Raw genomic sequence first — 19,965 nt, 5'->3', positions numbered from 1 at the left:
CAGGATAAGGATGAGGGGTGCCATGCATACCAGGATAAGGATGAGGAGTGCCATGCATACCAGGATGGAGGGATGCCAGGCATACCAGGATGGGGAACACGTATAAAAGGAAGGGGGGGGGGGCATATATACCAGGATTGGGGATATTGTCAGAATTGGGGGACATTACCCCTACGCCAGTGTCAGCAGAATACCCCCTCCCCCTTAAAAGTGCATCATGAACACATTTTTTGCTTACATTTTTTTTTTTATTCTCCTCCTCTAAAACCTAGGTGCGTCTTATGGTCCGGTGTGTCTTATAGTCCGAAAAATACGGTAGATTTATCTTTTGTACAATCACTTTGTATTTCGTCAATTGATTAAAAAAATAAACTTCTAACTTTGATAGCATTCTTACTTTGCAGCATTTTTCTACCCGTCTGAAACTTTTGCATAGTACTGTATTTCATTAGACAACACCATGGGTTTGCTTGCATACCTGTATGGAATGCACCTCTTTAGTATGCTAAAGTCTTAGTATTTACACAAACTCTCACACCAAAAAGTCAATGGCTACAACAGGTATATGTTTAAGATGCTAAATAGGAGAACAATATATCTGTACTCTGCAGATACAAGGTGTAAAACAAATGCTTGATAGTAGTTGACACCACTATTTTTTATTTTGCATGTTGTTTGACCTGGGAAGTCAAACTAGAAAATCAAGTTATTTTATCAGGATGGTCAGAAGGTGTCTCTCCATGTAAGGGGAGAATAGATAGCTGTAGCTAACATGAGTATAAAAGACCCAAGAATGGTTCAGGGGGAGGGGGACAATCCAAGGAGATCTGAAAGCCACACCAAGAGATAATAAGGCTGTGTGCCCACGATGCATTTTTTAAGCGTTTCCGAAGCGGCAAAAACGCTGCAGAAACGCTTAAAAAACGCATGGTAGAAGGCCTGCCATGTTCCCCAATGATAATCCGCATGTGCTGTGCACATGCTGTGGAAATTTCCGCTGCGGATTATCATTGCGGAAAAAAACGCAGCACTACCAATTATTTTGCGGAAGTGCTGCGTTTTCGCCGCCATTGACTTGCATTAGAAAGCATGGATTACGCATCACTGTATATGTAGATGCGCATTCCATGCGTTCTAATGTGCAGATGGTACCCGGGTGTAAAGGAGAGGAGAGTCTCCTCCGGACCTGGGTACCATAGAAAACTGTAAAAAAAAAGAAGAATAAAATAAAAAATAAATATATACTTACCTTCTGGCGGCCCCCACTCTCCTTCTCTTCACTTGCCGGCAGTTCGCGATGGACTGAAGGACCTGCACTGACGTCATAGTCATGTGACGGGTCACGCGACGCTGACGTCAGCAGATCCTTCAGTGTAACGCGATCTGCCGGCAGCCGGGACGGTGAAGCAAGACTGCGGGGGTCATCGGAAGGTAAGCATAGATTTTTTTTACATTCTCTCGGGTCACATTATATAAATCCATGCCGTTTGCATGGATTTATATAGTGTGACCAAGTTGACAAACACTTTCCAAGTGATGCTAAAAGTGATTGTCAACCCGCATGCGGAAATGCATATGAAGAACGCTCCACATCCGCATGTACCTGGCAGGAAAAAGCATGTACAATCCACATGAGTTTTTTTCTGCCAGGGAGATGCAGAAACGCTCAGGAAAAATCCGGAGCATTTCTGCATCGTGGGCACATAGCCTAACAGACACAAAGCTAGATACCAGTGAGACCTGAGTATGTGAAGATTTTCTCTTTGGTAGCTATAAGGGGGTGCTTTCAAAGTTGTATTTTTCAATGACACCATTCATTTTACCACATAGTGTACTGGAAGGCTATGTGCCCACGATGCAGAAATGAAGCAGAAAATTTCTGCAGCATTTCTGCATCTCCCTGGCAGAAAAAACGCATGCGGATTGTACATGCGTTTTTCCTGCGTAATACATGCGGATTCACATGCATTTCCGCATGCAGATTGACAAGCGCTTTCAAAGCGATTTTAGCATCACTTGGAAAGTGCTTGACAACTAGGTCACACTATATAAATCCATGCAAACAGCATGGATTTATATAGTGTGACCGTAAAGAATGGTTAAAAATAAAAAAATAAATGTATACTTACCTTCCGATGGCCCGGGGTGGGCTGCTGCACTCCTTTATTTTTTATTTTATTTTTTTTAGTTTCTATGGCACCTGGGTGTGGATGAGACTCTCCTCTACACCCGGGTACCATCCACACATTAGAATGCGCCAAAAACGCTGCGCTTCCGCAAAATTAATGGACATGCTACGGATTTTTGAGCGCAGCATAAACGCTGTGGAAAAATCCGCAGCATGGCATTGAAAGTGCGGAACTGCATAGGGGACCATGGCAGAAGGCTTATCATGCGTTTACGCTGCGGAAATTTCCGCACCAAAAACGCATGAAATACGCATCGTGGGCACACAGCAGAAACCGGAATAAACATTCCAAATGCTGTGAAATTGAGGAAAAAAAAACTGCAATTCTGACATGGTGTTTCAGGAATTGCTTTCAATAAGTAAATTATGTGGTAAAAATTCTCACAATATGATTCCCCTCATCAGTACAATTACAGCGATACCAAGCATGTGCAGTCTCAAGCATGTGACTGCTTATTTTTCGTAGGACAAGACGTTTTTATTGATAGCATTTTGAACACTTGTTACAGAATTCTTTGAGGTATGGCGGCGATGAATTAAATGCAATTTTGGCGGTTTTAATATTGTTGTGTTTACAGAGCGGGTTAAACATTTGTATATTTATATTCTGTCTGTCACAGGTGAAGTGTACCTACCATGCAAATTACAGACCTCTCCATTCTTTGTAGGTGGGAGAACTTGCAAAATCGGCAGTGAATCAAATGCTTATTTTCCCCACTGTATACGTGAGATATATAATTAGTGCCTTGCGTGTGTAGCTTATTGTACATGTATTAACATAATAAATTAAAAGTATGTGGGGTCACCCCCCATTTTTGGTAACCAGCAAAGGTAAAGCAGAGAGCTGTGAGCTGAGCTATTATCAGGCTGGGAAGGTCCATGGTTATGGGGCCCTTCCTAGCCTAAAAATACCAGCCTGTAGCCGCCCCATCTATCTGTATGCAGAGGCAGAAGGGCAACAGCTCAACAGACTGTAGGCCAAAGAAAGACAGCGAGTCCCCTCCATACTTTACACTGCAGGTAAGTATGCGATCATATCAGCAGGACAGGATGTGTGGAGCGACTCTTTGTTCACCCTCCCCAGGTCCATCGCTGCTCCTGATGAGTTATTGCCTGCAGCGCTGACGTCTTGTCACCAGCACTGCAGACAATCAGTGAGCTCAGTATTCCATAGAGGCGCTGAGCCTAGCAATTGGCTGCAGTGCCGTCTACGTGACGCAAGCACCCGGTGAGGGAGAGCAAAGGGTGATTACAGGTTTTTTTTAGAACAAATTATGCCAGGGGGTTTCTGGAGGGCCAGTGTAGCCTCAGGGGAGTCAGTGGCGTCCGTGTACATGGCCAGGGAATATCCCACCATATTCGCTATCTCTGCAGCAGACACCACTGACCGTTATTAATAAAGCCTCTGACCACGCCCACTTTACCTCAGAAAATTTTAAAATTGTTAAGTGCCCAAAAACCCCGCGCAAAAAGACTGCGTCAGCGCTCGTGACCGGGATAAATGACGCAGGAGGGATAACGGGCAGGAGTGTCCTGTGAGGGAACCCGCACACCCGTCACCGTGCACACAGACGTGTCACACCCGCACTCCGCCCCTCTCATTGCTTTTCCTCACACTTCGTCGTGTCGCCTCCATTGTATCACATTCGAGCGCAGACACAATAACAGCCGCAGACCGCTCGCCACAGCCTGTCTTAACCACACCCTCCGGTGCGTGATTGGGCCGCTGGAACACTCCGTCCTCCTGTGATTGGACGATAGGATCTAACCGTTCGTGCGTCACAGCCAATCAGCAGCCCCCTCACCTCAGAAGAGGACTTCTGTGTTGGCCCATTGGTCGCCTGCTTTCGGCTAGCTTTGAGAGCAGTGCGCAAGCGCAGTAGGGAGAAAACGAAAGACGACGGAGGCAGCAGCTCCGGGTAATTCTGCTAATATCTATGAGAAACACCGAGCAACTGGCCGAGATCAGCACCGGGGGACACATCGGGGCCTCCCCTGCTCACTCGCTTGCTCTATTAAGGGCTTAGAGGGGAGAAAGAAATATCATCAAGTCTGGATCTGCGTCGTCAGGCGACGCGCCCCCCTCAGGTCAGTACGGGCGCTTCTACCACTTCCCCCCTCAGTAGTGTTATCGCAGATCACCGGGCGAGAACTCCCGGAGAACCCGACAGATTGATCCCGGTCTCAGCCAATAGGAGAGCTGCGCACGTTTCCCTGTTCTTGGTTTCCGGTCCACAGCTCTTTAGCCAATCAGATTCTAGGAAAACGTTTATAGCCCGCCTCCTTCTGACGTCACTTCCGGAGACTTGATGTCAATCACCGTTTTAGACCTCTCGGGAGTGGCTGGAACTCAGGCCTCATCAGCCAATCCTGGGGAAGCGGCGTGCTGAGAGATGTAGTCCCCGGGATAGACATATATCCTAGTGCTCCTCCTGTCAGTGAGGGTCTGTGGAGGCTCAGGAGGGCACGGCCCAGGTTGGACTGGGCGAATAGTTATTGCTCTTTATTCTCTCCTCCTCCTCTTCTTAGAGACACAACTTTGTTTTCATCTTCCTGTTGCCAGAGCTGTAAGTGGATGGGGTGGAATTCTGCATGGCTTCATTCACGGCACCGAAAACTGAAAAATCGGGGGGAACACCCAAATCTCCATTTTTAGGGGGAGGTGGCGTGTAACGTTCACTTTGTGATCAGCGTCCTGGTGACGTTGTGCTATCGGTCAGTGCGGTTAACTGCATGGGGTTTGTGTCACTGTTTTTGGGGACTTTTCTGATGGCCATAACTTTCTCTTTGTCCATAGCATTTTATGAAGACTTGTATTGCAGTATTTTTATTTATTATTTATTTGTGGGTGCAGAAGTTTTTATTGGAAAATTCCTGACCATGTGCACAGAACTTGCAAAATCTCATAGGAAGTCATGGTATAAGGAATGCAATGCGTTTTTGGCCCATTTCCGCGCTGAAAAACGCACCAAAAAACACACTGTGTGCACTTAACCATAAACTTTAAGGGATGATGACGTGACCATAGAACTGCCACTCTCTAGTTTATTGTAGTAAAATGTTATTTTTTGTTTCAATTCTGCATTCACCGTATGTGATAAATATTATTTTATTTGTTTGGACAATTAGCAAAATCTGAAATTTTTTTTCTCCTTTTTTCCTGCAGCCCCTGTAGGGAACTTGATACTATAATATTGCAGCATACAATAGACAACACTATTACAGTATCAAGTCCCCTACGGGGGCTAAAAGGAAAATGTTACACTTTTTTATTTTTTAACATTATATGAAGCTTATTGCAGAAATGGCTGTCATTACATTTTTTTTTGTCTTATACTAATGTTTTTATTTGCTCCTCAGCCTTGAATAGCCTACTGGGCATAATTCGCCAACAAAATGGCGGGCGAATACGACAGCCCGAATCCCGGCTCTAGAATCATCACCTTCTACCCAACAATGGAGGAATTCCGCGACTTTAGGCGGTACATAGCGTATATTGAATCGCAAGGAGCCCACCGTGCAGGCTTGGCCAAGGTAAGGAGAAGCTGTCTTGTAGTTCTTCTCTTCCTGCCCTGACTTTCTCATGAGCTTGTGCCTAGACTTGAAGTGTCCTGCAGTACAAAGCCTGGGTAGGGATAGAGCCATATCCTAATTTTTGGATTATACGGATGATAGATTTCAGACAAACTAAGAAATGGTTGATATTGCAGCTGAACTGGAGTTACTGATCGTAACTGTCCTAATGTAGCTGGGCTGCAGTGTAAAGCATAGGGAGCTGATTAGCAGCCTATGCATTTCATGACACCCACCTTCTGTCTCAGATGCTGCAGCTTATGTTAATGACTAGTGATGGTTAAAATAAAAAAAATGAAGACTTTAACGCCTAGAAAGTAAACATTACCCTGCGGGTGACTTCTGTGTACTGGGCTCCTGCTCTGTCTGTGAAGCAAACCAGGAGTATTTTGACAGCTGCAGTTACTTGTAACTTCTATTTTAGGTGGTACCTCCTAAGGAGTGGAAGCCTCGGGTTTGTTACGATGACCTTGATGACCTGGTGATCCCAGCACCCATTCAGCAGGTGGTCACTGGGCAGTCAGGACTCTTCACACAATACAACATACAGAAGAAACCGATGACTGTCAAAGATTTCAGGAGGATCGCAAATAGTGACAAGTAAGTGGCCAGGAGTAGTTACCTATATCACTGTTCATATACATTACGGACCCTGAGTTACAACCGGCACTTTGTGGCCTGTAGAGTCGCTATGTACACTGCTCAAAAAAATAAAGGGAACACTTAAACAACAGAATTTAACTCCAAGTAAATCAAACTTCTGTGAAATCAGACTGTCCTCTTAGGAAGCAACACTGATTGACAATCAATTTCACATGCTGTTGTGCAAATGGAATAGACAATAGATGGAAATTATTGGCAATTATCAAGACACCCTCAAAAGAGGGGTGGTTCTGCAGGTGGGGACCACAGACCACATCTCAGTATCAATGCTTTTTGGCTGATGTTTTGGTCATTTTTGAATGTTGGTTGTGCTTTCACACTCGTGGTAGCATGAGATGGACTCTACAACCCACAGAAGTTGATCAGGTAGTGTTGCTCATCCAGGATGGCACATCGATGCGAGCTGTGGCAAGAAGGTTTGCTGTGTCTGTCAGCGTAGTGTCCAGAGGCTGGAGTTGCTACCAGGAGACAGGCCAGTACACCAGGAGATGTGGAGGGGGCAGCAGCAGGACCGCTACCTCCGCCTTTGTGCAAGGAGGAACAGGAGGCGCACTGCCAGAGCCCTGCAAAATGACCTCCAGCAGGCCACAACTGTGCATGTGTCTGCACAAACTGTTAGAAACCGACTCCATGAGGGTGGTATGAGGGCCCACCGTCCACAGATGGGGTTTGTGCTCACTGCCCAACACTGTGCAGGACGCTTGGCATTTTCCACAGAACACCAGGATTGGCAAAGTCGCCACTGGCGCCCTGTGCTCTTCACAGATGAAAGCAGGTTCACACTGAGCACATGTGACAGAGTCTGGAGACGCCGTGGAGAGTGATCTGATGCCTGCAACACCCTTCAGCATGACCGGTTTGGCAGTGGGTCAGTAATGGTGTGGGGTGGCATTTCTTTGGAGGGCTGCACCGTCCTCCATGTGCTCGCCAGAGGTAGCCTGAATGCCATTAGGTACCGAGATGAGATCCTCAGACCCCTTGTGAGACCATATGCTGGTGTGGTTGGCCCTGGGTTCCTCCTAATGCAGGACAATGCCAGACCTCATGTGGCTGGAGTGTGTCAGCAGTTCCTGCAAGATGAAGGCATTGAAGCTATGGACTGGCCCGCCCGTTCCCCGGACCTGAATCTGATTGAGCACATCTGGGACATCATGTCTCGCTCCATCCACCAACATCACGTTGCACCACAGACTGTCCAGGAGTTGGCGGATGCTTTAGTCCTGGTCTGGAAGGAGATCCCACAGGAGACCATCCGCAACCTCATCAGGAGAATGCCCAGGCATTGTAGGGAGGCCATACAGGCACGTGGAGGCCACACACAATACTGAGCCTCGACATTACATCAAAGTTGGATCAGCCTGTAGTGTGTTTTTCCACTTTAATTTTGGGGGTGAGTCCAAATCCAGGCCTCCATTGGTTAACAAATTTGATTTCCATTGATGATTTTTGTGTGATTTTGTTGTCAGCACAATCAACTTTGTACAGAACAAAGTATTCAATGAGTATTTCATTCATTCAGATCTGGGATGTGTTATTTGAGTGTTCACTTTATTTTTTTGAGCAGTGTACTTATAGCCAGGGCTGTGGAGTTGGAGTCGTTATAAAATGGACCGACTCCAACTCCTAAAATATATAATAAATTGGGTACAGTAGTTAAGTGCAGTTTGTGAGGAATATGTTTTTTATAAGAATTTGGGAAAGTTATGAAATGTCCTATTCCTGATCTAAGGGTCTAGACTTTTAGCTGAGATGAATCTGTGCTACAGTAAATTTATCACTTATACATGAGCCGTGTATGAGTGAGTCGGAGGCATGGAAATTGAGGAGTTGGAGGTTTGGCTTACTGACTCCACAGCCCTGCTTATAGCCTGTAACTCTGGAACAGTGGTCTTGTATTCTCCAGAGCTGCACTCACTATTCTGCTGGTGGAGTCACTGTGTACATTACTGATCTTGAGTTACATTCTGTATTCTACTCCAGAGCTGCACTTACTATTCTGCTTAGTACATTGTATATACTATATCTTGTTTATCTGTTATCCTGGGTTGGAATTCTTGTCTGTAATCACTTGACTCTTGTTTTCCTTATTCTTATATTCCTGCTTGTTTCTGCAGATATTGTACTCCTCGTTATGCTGATTTTGAAGATCTGGAGCGCAAGTATTGGAAGAACTTGACCTTTAATGCACCAATTTATGGGGCAGATGTGAATGGATCCCTGTATGACAAGGTAATGAATGCTTCCATATCTGATGGGAGAGACACTATGAGGGGCAATACTGTTAAAAATCGAAAGGGGGGCATATAATGTAATGGGGGGCTGCTGAGAGGTAAAGGTTCAGAATGGCATTGTAGACTTCTCCATTAATATTGGTTTTGTGCCCCCAGCATGTGACTGAATGGAATATCGGCCATCTGAACACCATCTTGGACGTGGTGGAAAGGGAGAGCGGCATCACCATCGAAGGCGTCAACACTCCATATCTGTATTTCGGCATGTGGAAAACCTCATTTGCGTGGCACACAGAGGACATGGACCTGTACAGCATCAATTACCTGCACTTCGGGGAGCCAAAGTCATGGTGAGTATTGCGAGCACTGCTAACCCTGCGAGACAAATAAGCGTCAGGTGTCTGTATATATACTTCATCCATTATCTCTTCCCAGGTACGCCATTCCACCAGAACACGGCAAACGGCTTGAGCGGCTGGCCAAAGGTGAGTACAGGAATAATCTGCCAGTCTATAATGAGATTGGAGCCCAATGCTGGAATTACAGGGATCATTCAGGTCTTGAGGGGACCAGGTGTTTTAATACAGAGGTCCTTTCTTTTCCAGAGGCTCAAATACTAACACTGGAACACATGTCTGGGGAGATCTAGTGGGTAATTCTGTGATTGGAGGCCATGGGTCTGCACTCGCTGCTAACTTCATTGATCTCCCTGTGTTTTTGTGATGCAGGATTCTTCCCTGGAAGCGCTCAGAACTGTGAAGCCTTCCTCCGCCATAAGATGACTGTCATCTCTCCATTTATCCTCAAAAAGTATGGCATCCCCTTCGATAAGGTGGGAGGATTACCTAATCTGTGTGCTAAATATTAGCGAGGAGGATCGTCCAGCGTCTGTTTTTCATTTCTTGTCTTTCTTCATGATTTCCATGTTTTTCCTTTAGATCACGCAAGAAGCCGGAGAGTTCATGATCACTTTCCCTTATGCTTACCATGCTGGGTTCAACCATGGCTTCAACTGTGCAGAATCAACCAATTTTGCAACTTTAAGATGGATTGAGTACGGAAAGCAGGCAGTTCTGGTGCGTATGCAAAATAAGTGTCGCCTAAAATGTAGATTTAAATGTGTCGCCAGGTATTGACTCGCACCATGAGCCCTTGTACTATAATGTGACCATCACAGTGCTGCATAACATGTTCTAATAATGCTGATTATCGGCATTGTGTTTGCAGTGTTCCTGCAGGAAGGACATGGTGAAAATCTCCATGGATGTCTTTGTGCACAAGTTCCAACCTGAGAGATATAAACTCTGGAAGGCCGGAAAGGACTTCAATGCCATTGACCACTCACTGCCCACCCCAGAAGCGGCTGAATTTGTTGATGATCAACAAGCCGACGCAGATCAAAAGAAAAGGTCTGTTAACAATAAGCTCATCTGCTGTTTTCAAGCAAAGATCAGGTAGTGATCCGAAATTAACAAGGCTGTTTGATGGTGAGCCGGCATGACAAGTCTGTTACATACTACAGATGTCTTATATGTACATATTATTATTTTTTGTCCCCAAAAGTTAACTTTTTTAATCTGTTTCTCATTGAGAATTCCTATGGCTTATTGGCCTCCTCTCTGCAAATACACACAGGGACTTTCTTCTCTGAGTGAATGGGCATCCCTCCTTAATCAGAAATGTTTGGCCTATTTTCCTGATAAGACATACGTTTTTACTTTGGGCAAAACCCTCTTTAAAGGAAAGCTGTGTTTTTGTTTTTTTAAATGGTGCAATCAAGCATTTTTACCTTTTTCTATTTAAAAAAACGTAATCCCTTTACCAGTTCTATCGCAACATTAAAGTATTGGAAAAACAGTTCAGGGCTCGAATTAAAATAAAGATCATGTACATCCTCCTCCTGGAGCTGTTCCCGGCGGTGTCGTGACACAACAATATAATGGCACCACCAGGAACAGTGACGCTGACAACATCACTAGAATGGCGCTGCTGCAGGCAGTGAATAGGCATGGTCTTATTTTAATTTGAGGCTCGGATTTATTACATTTGGATTGTGCAGTAGAAGACCATCCACCCCTCTTTTAACTGCCTGCTGAAATGTGGAGATCTTCCATAGACCAAAAAAAAAATTAATTGTTCCATTCATTTCAATAATGTGATGGCGCTTTACTGTAAAAACAAGTTGGCAGCGGTTGGATGGCCACTGTAGTTGACTTTACAAACTTGCTTAACTTTTTTTTTTTCCCTTCAGTGTGACCAAACAACGCATAGGAACCAAGCGCCATCGGGTTTGTCTGGAGGTTCCAAAGGAGGTGAGCCAAAGCAAAGAATTTAAGGATGAACTATGTCCGGACCAGTGTGATGTAGAGGCCCCCACTGCTGAAGAACCAAAAGTGGCAGATGGCCTGGAAGATGACACTGAAGCAGGTAATGGCCTATGCTGAACCTGTGATAAATTGCAAACCGAAAAAAAGAGAAATTTGCTATAAATACAGCGCTTTTTGTAGGAAGGACAATGTATCAGACAAAACAGTTTTTGCTGGTGAATTAGTTGTGCTTTCCACTGCATCTATAGTTACTCCCTATAGTTTCCTACTATATATATATGGTCTTGTTTAGGTGGCACTTACATTGTTGGTGACTAGCGGGTAGAGATGAGCGAATAAATTCATAGGATCGTGGTCCAATGGCCAGGTCACTATTCTATGGCTGCTGGATGGGAGCCCTGCAAACTGCCTCTTGCATGTCGGCACCCCCGCCTGCTCTATTCATTAACTGGCGTGACATAATTCCAGGCCCCTAATCCAAAGATACCAGCAGGTAGGAAGCAGTTTGTAAGGCTCCATCCAGCGTCCATGAAATATTAACCTGGACCAGGGTTCTGCAAATGGATTCACTCCTCTAATAACAGGTGAAGCTCTTACCTTCTGTCACCTAGAATTCTGTCTATATATTTTTCAACTGGTTATTTGCATTGAACTGGAAATTCCTACTGGTGTGGGGAGTGTATATAGAATAGTTCTTTCATACATGTGTCAATGTTTTGCAAAGATGTGTGAATTCCTACTTCTTTCTGATTTTAGGGTCTTCTGGACAGCAGTTTGAAACATTAAAAAATGTTGAAAGTTATGCCACGTCAGGAACAACAACCCCCATCTCTAATCCCGGGAGTCCTTCCACCAGCGCAGAGAGCTCCTCTTTGTTTTCATCCTCTCAAGACAGCTCGAGTTCATCAGATACAGACTCTGATGCGCCGCATGGATCTTGCCCGAAGAAGTCTCGCAGCATGCACAGCTATGCCAAAGGGCAGAGTAAAAGCGCCATGTGGAAGAAAACCAGTGCTATGGGCAGCTTTACAGAGCAGGCACTGAAAGAGGTACGTGGACGTCATGGGAAGGTCTGCATAGCCACTTAGTAAGAAGTGGAAGCATTTGATTGTGTTTAGATAATTTGTCATGGTTACTGGGTACAGACACCTCCCTGCAGAATGTAGGGTGCCATGGTCTCATAGTAAAAGGGTATCCTTCAATGTGCAGGTGGCAGGGAAGCACCTGGACTCCCTTCAGGAGAATTTCAATGCCAAGAGCCGCCGACAGCCTCTCTCCAAGCTTCCCCGTTACCACCCTCTGGTGATGAAGGATAGTGGCAGTGAAGATGGTATGTGTCTGAATACTTGTCCAATATGAGCAACAATTTAATGCCGCAGCTGCTTCACTCGCTCTTTCTATTCGTTTTTTTGTAATCTAGACCAGCCGGAGCAAATGATTATGGATGAAGAATTTGAGGAGACTGAGACTTGGGCCAAACCCCTCGCTCAGCTCTGGAAGAACAAACCCCCAAATTTTCAGGTGGAGCAAGAATACAATCTGGCTATGTCTCGAGTGTCTCCACACTGCTCCATCTGCTTGCTTTTCCAGACTCACTATCAGGTGGGTAAATGACAGAAGATGGGCGCAGACTTATCTGTCATGAGTAAATGTTTTTTCTTTTGGTAATTAGTTTACAGAATAAATACAATAAGTAACGGTTGCAAGTAGTTTAAAGGTCCTTTTACATGGATCGACTAGTGGCACAAAACAACCGCTGATCGGTATACTTTTCCAGATTGGTGGTCGTTTAGCTGCTTGTTTACACAGGCGGGCCAAAGTGAGTGATCTATACTAGATTGCTCAGTCCACTTAGGCCTTCATCGTTCTGTATCTGTTTTTTTTTTTTGTGTTTAATGAAGAGCTTTGACTTGGTCACTCAATAAACGAAACCCTGCAATACACATTTGATGGCTGTCGGATGAAGGATACTTTCACCATCTTAGCCGACTCTCCCATACAGGGGCGCTCGCTCGGCCAAGTGCACTAGTGTTCTCTATCAGAAAGCCGCGTGCTGACATGTCGGCTGTGAGAAAAAATGTGATCGACAGTCTGATCTGTAATCAAACCTCTCCCCCAGCCATCAGTAGCCGGCGTCCACATACACATTACTGTTCTCCAAACCCGCCAATATCGATGGTTTTGGCCAACCTTAGTCTGATGCGTACGGGGGCTTTTAGTTGTGGTATTAATACAATATGTTGAAAACTGTCAATTTAACGCGTTTCTTTCATCCACAAGTCTGAGCGCTCAGAACCGAACAAGACTGAGACCCCCATCGGATTCCACCTCAAGACTAAGCCACTTATCCCAGAGATGTGCTTCACCACCACCAGCAGCCACTCTGAGCTCAACCTGTCTGTGCCGTACCTGGAGGATAACGGGACCAGTCTGCTCATAACCTGTAAAAACTGCAACGTGTGCGTTCACGCCAGTAAGTGCCACTCTGACGCCTGTATTCATGTACATACCAATCTGTTATGGCCAAAACAGGGATCATGGTAACATCCTAGATCAGTGCAATGCTGGGACAGGAGCGGACACTCGATCACTTGGTCTAAGTAGTGTGATATTGCTGTTCTGTTATGTCCTAATGTGACCACTCCACTGCCGCTGAAGGCAAAATTACAGGGGTCTGCCTTAGAGAACCACATGGAGGAGGGGGGGGGGGGGGGGAGTTAGACCCTAATTAGTCGGGTAATCTCCTGCGCGTTCTTGTTGCTTTATACAGACTGCTTATTGTTTGGGGCGTCTCACACAGTTATTGGTGTCAGGTCTGCGAGGTGTAACCATTATTTTATTTAATTAGGTTGCTATGGAGTCGCTAAAGATAAAGCGACAGAAGGCTGGGTATGTTCCAGGTGTGAAGAAAATGCCATGTCCGAGGTAAGTCGACTCGCCCTGTGCGGTGGACCTTGGTCCTCTTTAATCTGTGATGCTTGTGATTTTCTTAAGGTTTTATCTTACGGCTTTTGGTCTCTCTTAGGATTGCTGCCTCTGTTCTCTACGTGGCGGAGCCTTACAGAAAGCCAATGATAACCGGTATGTTTCAATCTCATTTTACCAATTCACTCAGGCTTTTGCTTCTGCTTCGTGTGACCAGTAGGACACATTGGAAAATTATCCGGGTGATGGATATCTGTATGCTATTAAGTCGTTCTCGTTTAATACTGATCTGGTTGTTGTTTTTTGTTTTTTTTCCTTGACGCTAGTTGGGTGCATGTGATGTGTGCCGTGGCGGTGGCAGAAGCCAAATTTGTGAATATTGCTGAAAGGCGTCCGGTAGACATCAGCAAAATCCCCTTGATGAGGTTCAGACTGGTAAGTTTCCATTAGGGCCATTATTCTGGCATTTGATTGAAGGCTTTGTTTGCTTTGCTTTGCTTTTTTTTTTTTTTTTTTTTTTTTTATAAAGTACGTGGTCCAGAACAATGCTCTGATCTTAAGTGATCTGATTTTGTCCTATGTAGAAATGCGCTTTCTGCAAGAAGAGGAGAAAGAGGGTGGCCGGCTGCTGTGTCCAGTGCTCTCACGGGCGATGCCCCACCTCATTCCATGCCAGCTGCGCCCAAGCTGCTGGAGTGATGATGCAGCCTGACGACTGGCCGTTCGTGGTGTTTATAACTTGCTTCAGACACAAACCGTCCCAAAATGAGGTAACTTATACATTGTGTCCCCCTAGTCTGCTTTGCACACAAATATTTGTGTATGTATATTATATATATATATATATATATATATATAATATATATTATATAATATAATATAATATAGCGTTAGCTAATGCACCGGGGGAGGGGGGGGGGGGTGGTATGCCCATTTTACTTCGTTGTCTTCCTTGGGTATAATTATTAACTTTCTTAAAGGGATTGTACGAAGCCTGGAAGACTTTCCCTATTAATGGGATAAGGAATAATTTTTTGATCACTTGGACCCCCACTTGGCCCCGGTTCTAGGGATGTGAATGGAGCGGAGGTTGATCATGCTCACTGTTGCTCCATTTGTTTTTTTAATGAGACCACCAGAGATGGCCAGCCCAGTGCTCGGCTGGGCTTCGGCACTCCCATGAAAATGAATGGAGCAGCAGTGTGCATGATCGATCAATGCTTCACGCCCAGTTCTTGGGATAGGTGGAGGTCCTAGAGGTGTACAACCTCTTTTAAAAAAGAAAAAAAAAAAAAAAAAAAGAGCTCTGCTATAACTGGGGACCCGGACATGGGTGTGGTATCTGTTATACTGTATTATTGCTGTCTAGTGTCTATGCTATGACTGACTTGGTACTTCATCTACCTTCAGGGCAAAGACTCGCGTCAAGACATCGTGGCGGGGCAACTTGTGATCGGCAAGCACAAGAATGGCCGCTACTATCAATGTGAGGTGATCAAGTTGACGAAGGAGACTTTTTATGAGGTCAATTTCGACGATGGCTCCTTCAGTGACAATCTTTATCCAGAGGACATTGTGGTGAGTATTGTTGGAGTGGGGGAGGCTGTGCTATAAAGGGCTGGAATAATAGCCAATTCACATAAGCATAACCACAAAAGATTTAAAAAAAAAACAAAAAAACACTTTGTTGAAAAATAGATATAAATCTTTATTAATTCTCAAATAATATAAGGTTAAATACCAATGAATGCTCACAAGGGGGCGACAAACAGCAGGAGATATAAAACAAATAGATATCTGTTCAAAAGCTAGTCCAATATAAAGTGCATAGTGCAATCTATAAATATAAGTGGTAATTGATATATAAATACAAATGACATTTTTATATATAATAAGCACCATGCGTCAAATAATAAAACTACATAATTCATAAAGGAGTAGCAGCATGACTATAACAAGACAATATGTGTATCCATATGTCTTTAAACTTCAGTCAGTAAATGTATAAAAGTAAGGTGGTAAATACTAAATATCGACCCTGAATTCATCTCCTGCTGGAATGGCACCAGGTCCCGACGCGCGTTTAGGCGTCCGACCCTCGATCTTCACGCTGCTCGTGACCACGCACAAATTCTCTCCCTATGTGACTGGAAAAGCCTCTTCCTGTGTCCTATTTTTGTGTTTCCATCCTGCGGTCCTTGTGATGTTCTTATGTTTAATTCTTTTTAGAATTGTCCACTTCCTATTTGTTAATGGCTGATGTAACCTCCATGCTACTCAATTTTACAATTTTTTTTTTTTTTAATTTATTTTATTTTTTTTTCCCTCTTTTAATCTCCGACAGAGCCGCGACTGCCTTAAGCTGGGCCCACCACCTGGAGGGGAAACTGTGCAGGTCCATTGGACGGACGGACTCGTCTATGGTGCAAAGTTTGTCGCATCGCACACCATTCAGATGTATCAGGTGAGTGCAGAGGGGCCTGGTAGAAAACAACATTTTCTTTGCGGCCGGCTTTTCTTTCTATGATTTGAGTTTTCTGGATACATTGTAGGAAAATTTTACAGTTTTTAACTTTTTTTTTTTTAAGATTGAATTTGAAGACGGCTCTCACGTTGCTGCAAAAAGAGACGATGTGTATACACTTGACGAAGAGTTACCAAAGAAAGTTAAGACTCGTCTGGTCAGTACATGTCTTTTACAAAATCCACTCTTACTCATTGTGGGCTAATCATTGTGCCGTAAATCCAGATTCCTTGTATAATATTCCCACCGCATTGACCTTTAGTGTAAAGGTGACTCTTCAGCAGGACAACCTCGTTTTGGTCAGATGGTACTTAGTAAAGACTTAGTGTTGTGGGTAGAGGTTTCCTTAACGAGCTCAGAGAAGAATCACTTGCATCGTGTTGGCTCTGATCCCATTACTAATCTACATTTTATCATTTCCCCGCAGTCCGTGGCGTCCGACATGCGTTTTACAGAAATCTTTGCAGAAAAGGATGTGACGCCAGAAGTGAAACGACAGCGAGTCATCAACTCCAGGTATCGGGAGGACTACATTGAACCAGATCTGTATGGAACCATCATGGAGTGAGGCTTCCCAGCCCAAGCTGCCTTTACCCCTTAATCCGCCATACTGGAATAAAAGGGCAGTACAAATAAAAAACACCCCATCCCCCTGGCCAACTGTCTCGTTCACGTTGGACTTTGTCTTCTGTACTGTTTTCACTTTGGAATATGGTTTATCAATTGAAACTTTGCAAGACATAATGGATGAATTGGTTACACGGTGCCCTTCATTGGGATCCACAAGATCTCCTGAAGCCTGCAGGGGAATTGTCAGGTCGTGCACCCAGAAAAGTGTTACCAGAAGTCTCTATTCTTAGAGACACAATCCCCTCTTCATCCCGCTACCCCTAACTCCATTCCCCCCCCCACCCATTTGGAGCCCAAATTAAGTGACTTTCTATGAAAAGCCTGACCCTGTTCGGTGACTCCGCTGTCACATTGTATCCCTCTTCCTGATTCATCCTTTGTTTTGATACATTTTTGCATTAGGAAGCTGGACTTGTTGTTTTTTTTTTTTAATATATATATTTAAAGCCGGAGACTGTGGACTTGACTTCACAGGAAAAGAACTAGGTTTTCACTGATGAAGGGAAACTGCCGTCTGGGGGGATTTTGAGCTACGGTTACAATATTACGGAAGGGTTACATGGCCTTTTCTGACCCACTGAGCGTCTACCTCTCATCTTACAGCTAAATGTCTGTTCTGAAATTATCAAAACCTGAGTTGCTGTCAGTAGTGAACGTGCGGCCGCTGTTCTGACAGATGCAGGAAGTTATTTTCAGAATCTTGTACGTACAGACATCCCATTGCAACCCCATTGGGGCCCACCCAGAGATTGGAGGGGGGGGGGCCTCTAACTTTTATTTTTTTCACCCCTCTACAGACCCCACATTTTTCAGCCAGTCTGAAGGTAGAGATTGTATCTGTAATCATCTCTCCCAAAATCTAGGGTTAAAGCAAGATTTCGTACCCATATTTATTATTTAATGCAGCCCCTTTTTGTTCTTCATCCTTTTTTTTTTTTTTTTTTTTTTAAGAACATACGTGCATATATCTGGAAACTCATCTCTGGGTATAATCCTCGTCATGGGATACTTCTTCACACTTCTCAACAGTATTTTAAAACAAAAAAATATGGAGTTTTATGTTAAAATATCAGTAAACACGATGAGGGGGAGAAAAAGTGACTCTGCTTCCGGTCGCTAATTTAAAAAGAAGCTTATTTATAAAGAAATGTTTTGTAAGAATAGCTACCTAGTCCCCCTGGGAATCGGCTGTAGCCAGACCTCTTTTTTTATGTGGCTAGTCCTGTAGTGACCATATAGGAAGGTTGCAAGTTAAACTTATAAGCTCGCGCATTACCGTCTTGCACAGAAGAGGGAGAACGTCTGGAAGTCGCCGGCATGGAGTAGACGTCTCTGACAAGGAATCTCTGGACTCTTAGCCCTTTCTTGGTGTATAACGGCGATCGCTTGCTACCCTTGTGCTGTCTTCTGCGGCATTGATCCCTGTTAACAAAAAAAATAAAAAATCACAAAAAAATTTAATTTCTTTTTAAACTAAAATTAAATTATACAGCAAAGTAGAGCATTAATTTTAGCAATAAACTTGTGTGGCGTGCAGCTATTGTGTCTGGATATTATTTGACTATATGTGGTATTTAAATAATAAAAAAATATATATATTACTCTCTAAGGCCGACCTCCTTACTTTACATTGCTGTGTCCGGACATGGGATGTTTGTGAAAACGTGGTTCACTTTGGGTCCGATTCATCAAGACCAGCGTTATTCAATTGTTAATATGAAGGAAGAGAGAGATCTAAATCTATCTTCCTTCATTCTTTTTCTGCTACCCCAAAATAAATAATGATCCTTTTTTCTGCCAGCTCACCCCCCCCCCCCCCCAAAAAAAAAAGATTGGTCTATCTCCTCCTCCATATATATTTTTTGAAGAGATATATATACAGTGCCTACAAGTAGTATTCAACCCCCTGCAGATTTAGCTGGTTGACACATGCGGAATTAACTTGGCATTGTGACATTTGTACTGTAGATCAGCACTCAGACATGGTCAACATGGGAAAGACAAAGGAGCATTCCAAGGCCATCAGAGACAAGATCGTGGAGGGTCACAAGGCTGGCAAGGGGTACAAAACCCTTTCCAAGGAGTTGGGCCTACCTGTCTCCACTGTTGGGAGCATCATCTGTAAGTGGAAGGCTTATGGAACTACTGTTAGCCTTCCACGGCCTGGACAGCCTTTGAAAGTGTCCTCCCGTGCCGAGGCCAGGCTTGTCCGAAGAGTCAAGGCTAACCCAAGGACAACAAGGAAGGAGCTCCGGGAAGATCTCATGGCAGTGGGGACATTGGTTTCAGTCAATACCATAAGTAACGTACTCCACCGCAATGGTCTCCGTTCCAGACGAGCCTGTATGGTACCTTTACTTTCAAAGCGTCATGTCAAGGCTCGTCTACAGTTTGCTCATGATCACTGGGAGGACTCTGAGACAGACTGGTTCAAGGTTCTATGGTCTGATGAGATCAAGATCTTTGGTGCCAACCACACACGTGACGTTTGGAGACTGGATGGCACTGCATACGACCCCAAGAATACCATCCCTACAGTCAAGCATGGTGGTGGCAGCAGCACATGCACATTTGTGGCCTGCTGGAGGTCATTTTGCAGGGCTCTGGCAGTGCTCCTTCTGTTCCTCCTTGCACAAAGGCAGAGGTAGCGGTCCTGCTGCTGGGTTGTTGCCCTCCTACGGCCCCCTCCACATCTCCTGGTATCTGCTCCATGCTCTGGACACTGTGCTGACAGACACAGCTACCCTTCTTGCCACAGCTCGCATTGATGTGCCATCCTGGATGAACTGCACTACCTGAGCAACTTCTGTGGGTTGTACTGTAGACACCGCCTCATGCTACTGTACCTCTAGGGGTGAGAGCAATGGCAAAATGAAAAAGTGACCAAAACAACAGCCAAAAAGG

General features: G+C 44.5%; 1 protein-coding gene across 2 annotated transcripts; it reads left to right on the top strand.

Annotated features, from left to right (window-relative positions):
• The first annotated feature begins 3,991 nt into the window (after positions 1-3,991).
• KDM4A (lysine demethylase 4A) lies at positions 3,992-18,597 on the top strand. Of its 2 annotated transcripts, none has more exons than XM_073643632.1 (22): positions 3,992-4,107; positions 5,549-5,722; positions 6,186-6,361; positions 8,539-8,653; positions 8,812-9,005; positions 9,091-9,140; positions 9,384-9,487; positions 9,594-9,731; positions 9,883-10,064; positions 10,907-11,082; positions 11,739-12,031; positions 12,192-12,312; positions 12,403-12,584; positions 13,263-13,455; positions 13,831-13,907; positions 14,008-14,063; positions 14,234-14,342; positions 14,492-14,677; positions 15,318-15,485; positions 16,252-16,371; positions 16,496-16,588; positions 16,859-18,597. In XM_073643632.1, exons 2-22 carry the CDS (start codon positions 5,585-5,587, stop codon positions 16,997-16,999), a joined length of 3,012 nt encoding a protein of 1,003 aa, XP_073499733.1. In that variant the 5' UTR covers positions 3,992-4,107; positions 5,549-5,584; the 3' UTR covers positions 17,000-18,597. The 2 variants fall into 2 exon arrangements, with proteins under 2 accessions (XP_073499733.1, XP_073499732.1); XM_073643631.1 differs by having other exon boundaries at positions 4,027-4,276.
• Positions 18,598-19,965: the final 1,368 nt, after the last annotated feature.

The sequence above is a fragment of the Phyllobates terribilis genome, unplaced genomic scaffold (genome assembly GCF_046119375.1).
Source record: "Phyllobates terribilis strain yellow unplaced genomic scaffold, ASM4611937v1 Scaffold_8__6_contigs__length_399053987, whole genome shotgun sequence".
NCBI lineage: Eukaryota > Metazoa > Chordata > Amphibia > Anura > Dendrobatidae > Phyllobates > Phyllobates terribilis.
The sequence above is the reverse complement of the archived record's forward strand: the minus strand, read 5'-3'. Positions and strand labels throughout refer to the sequence as shown.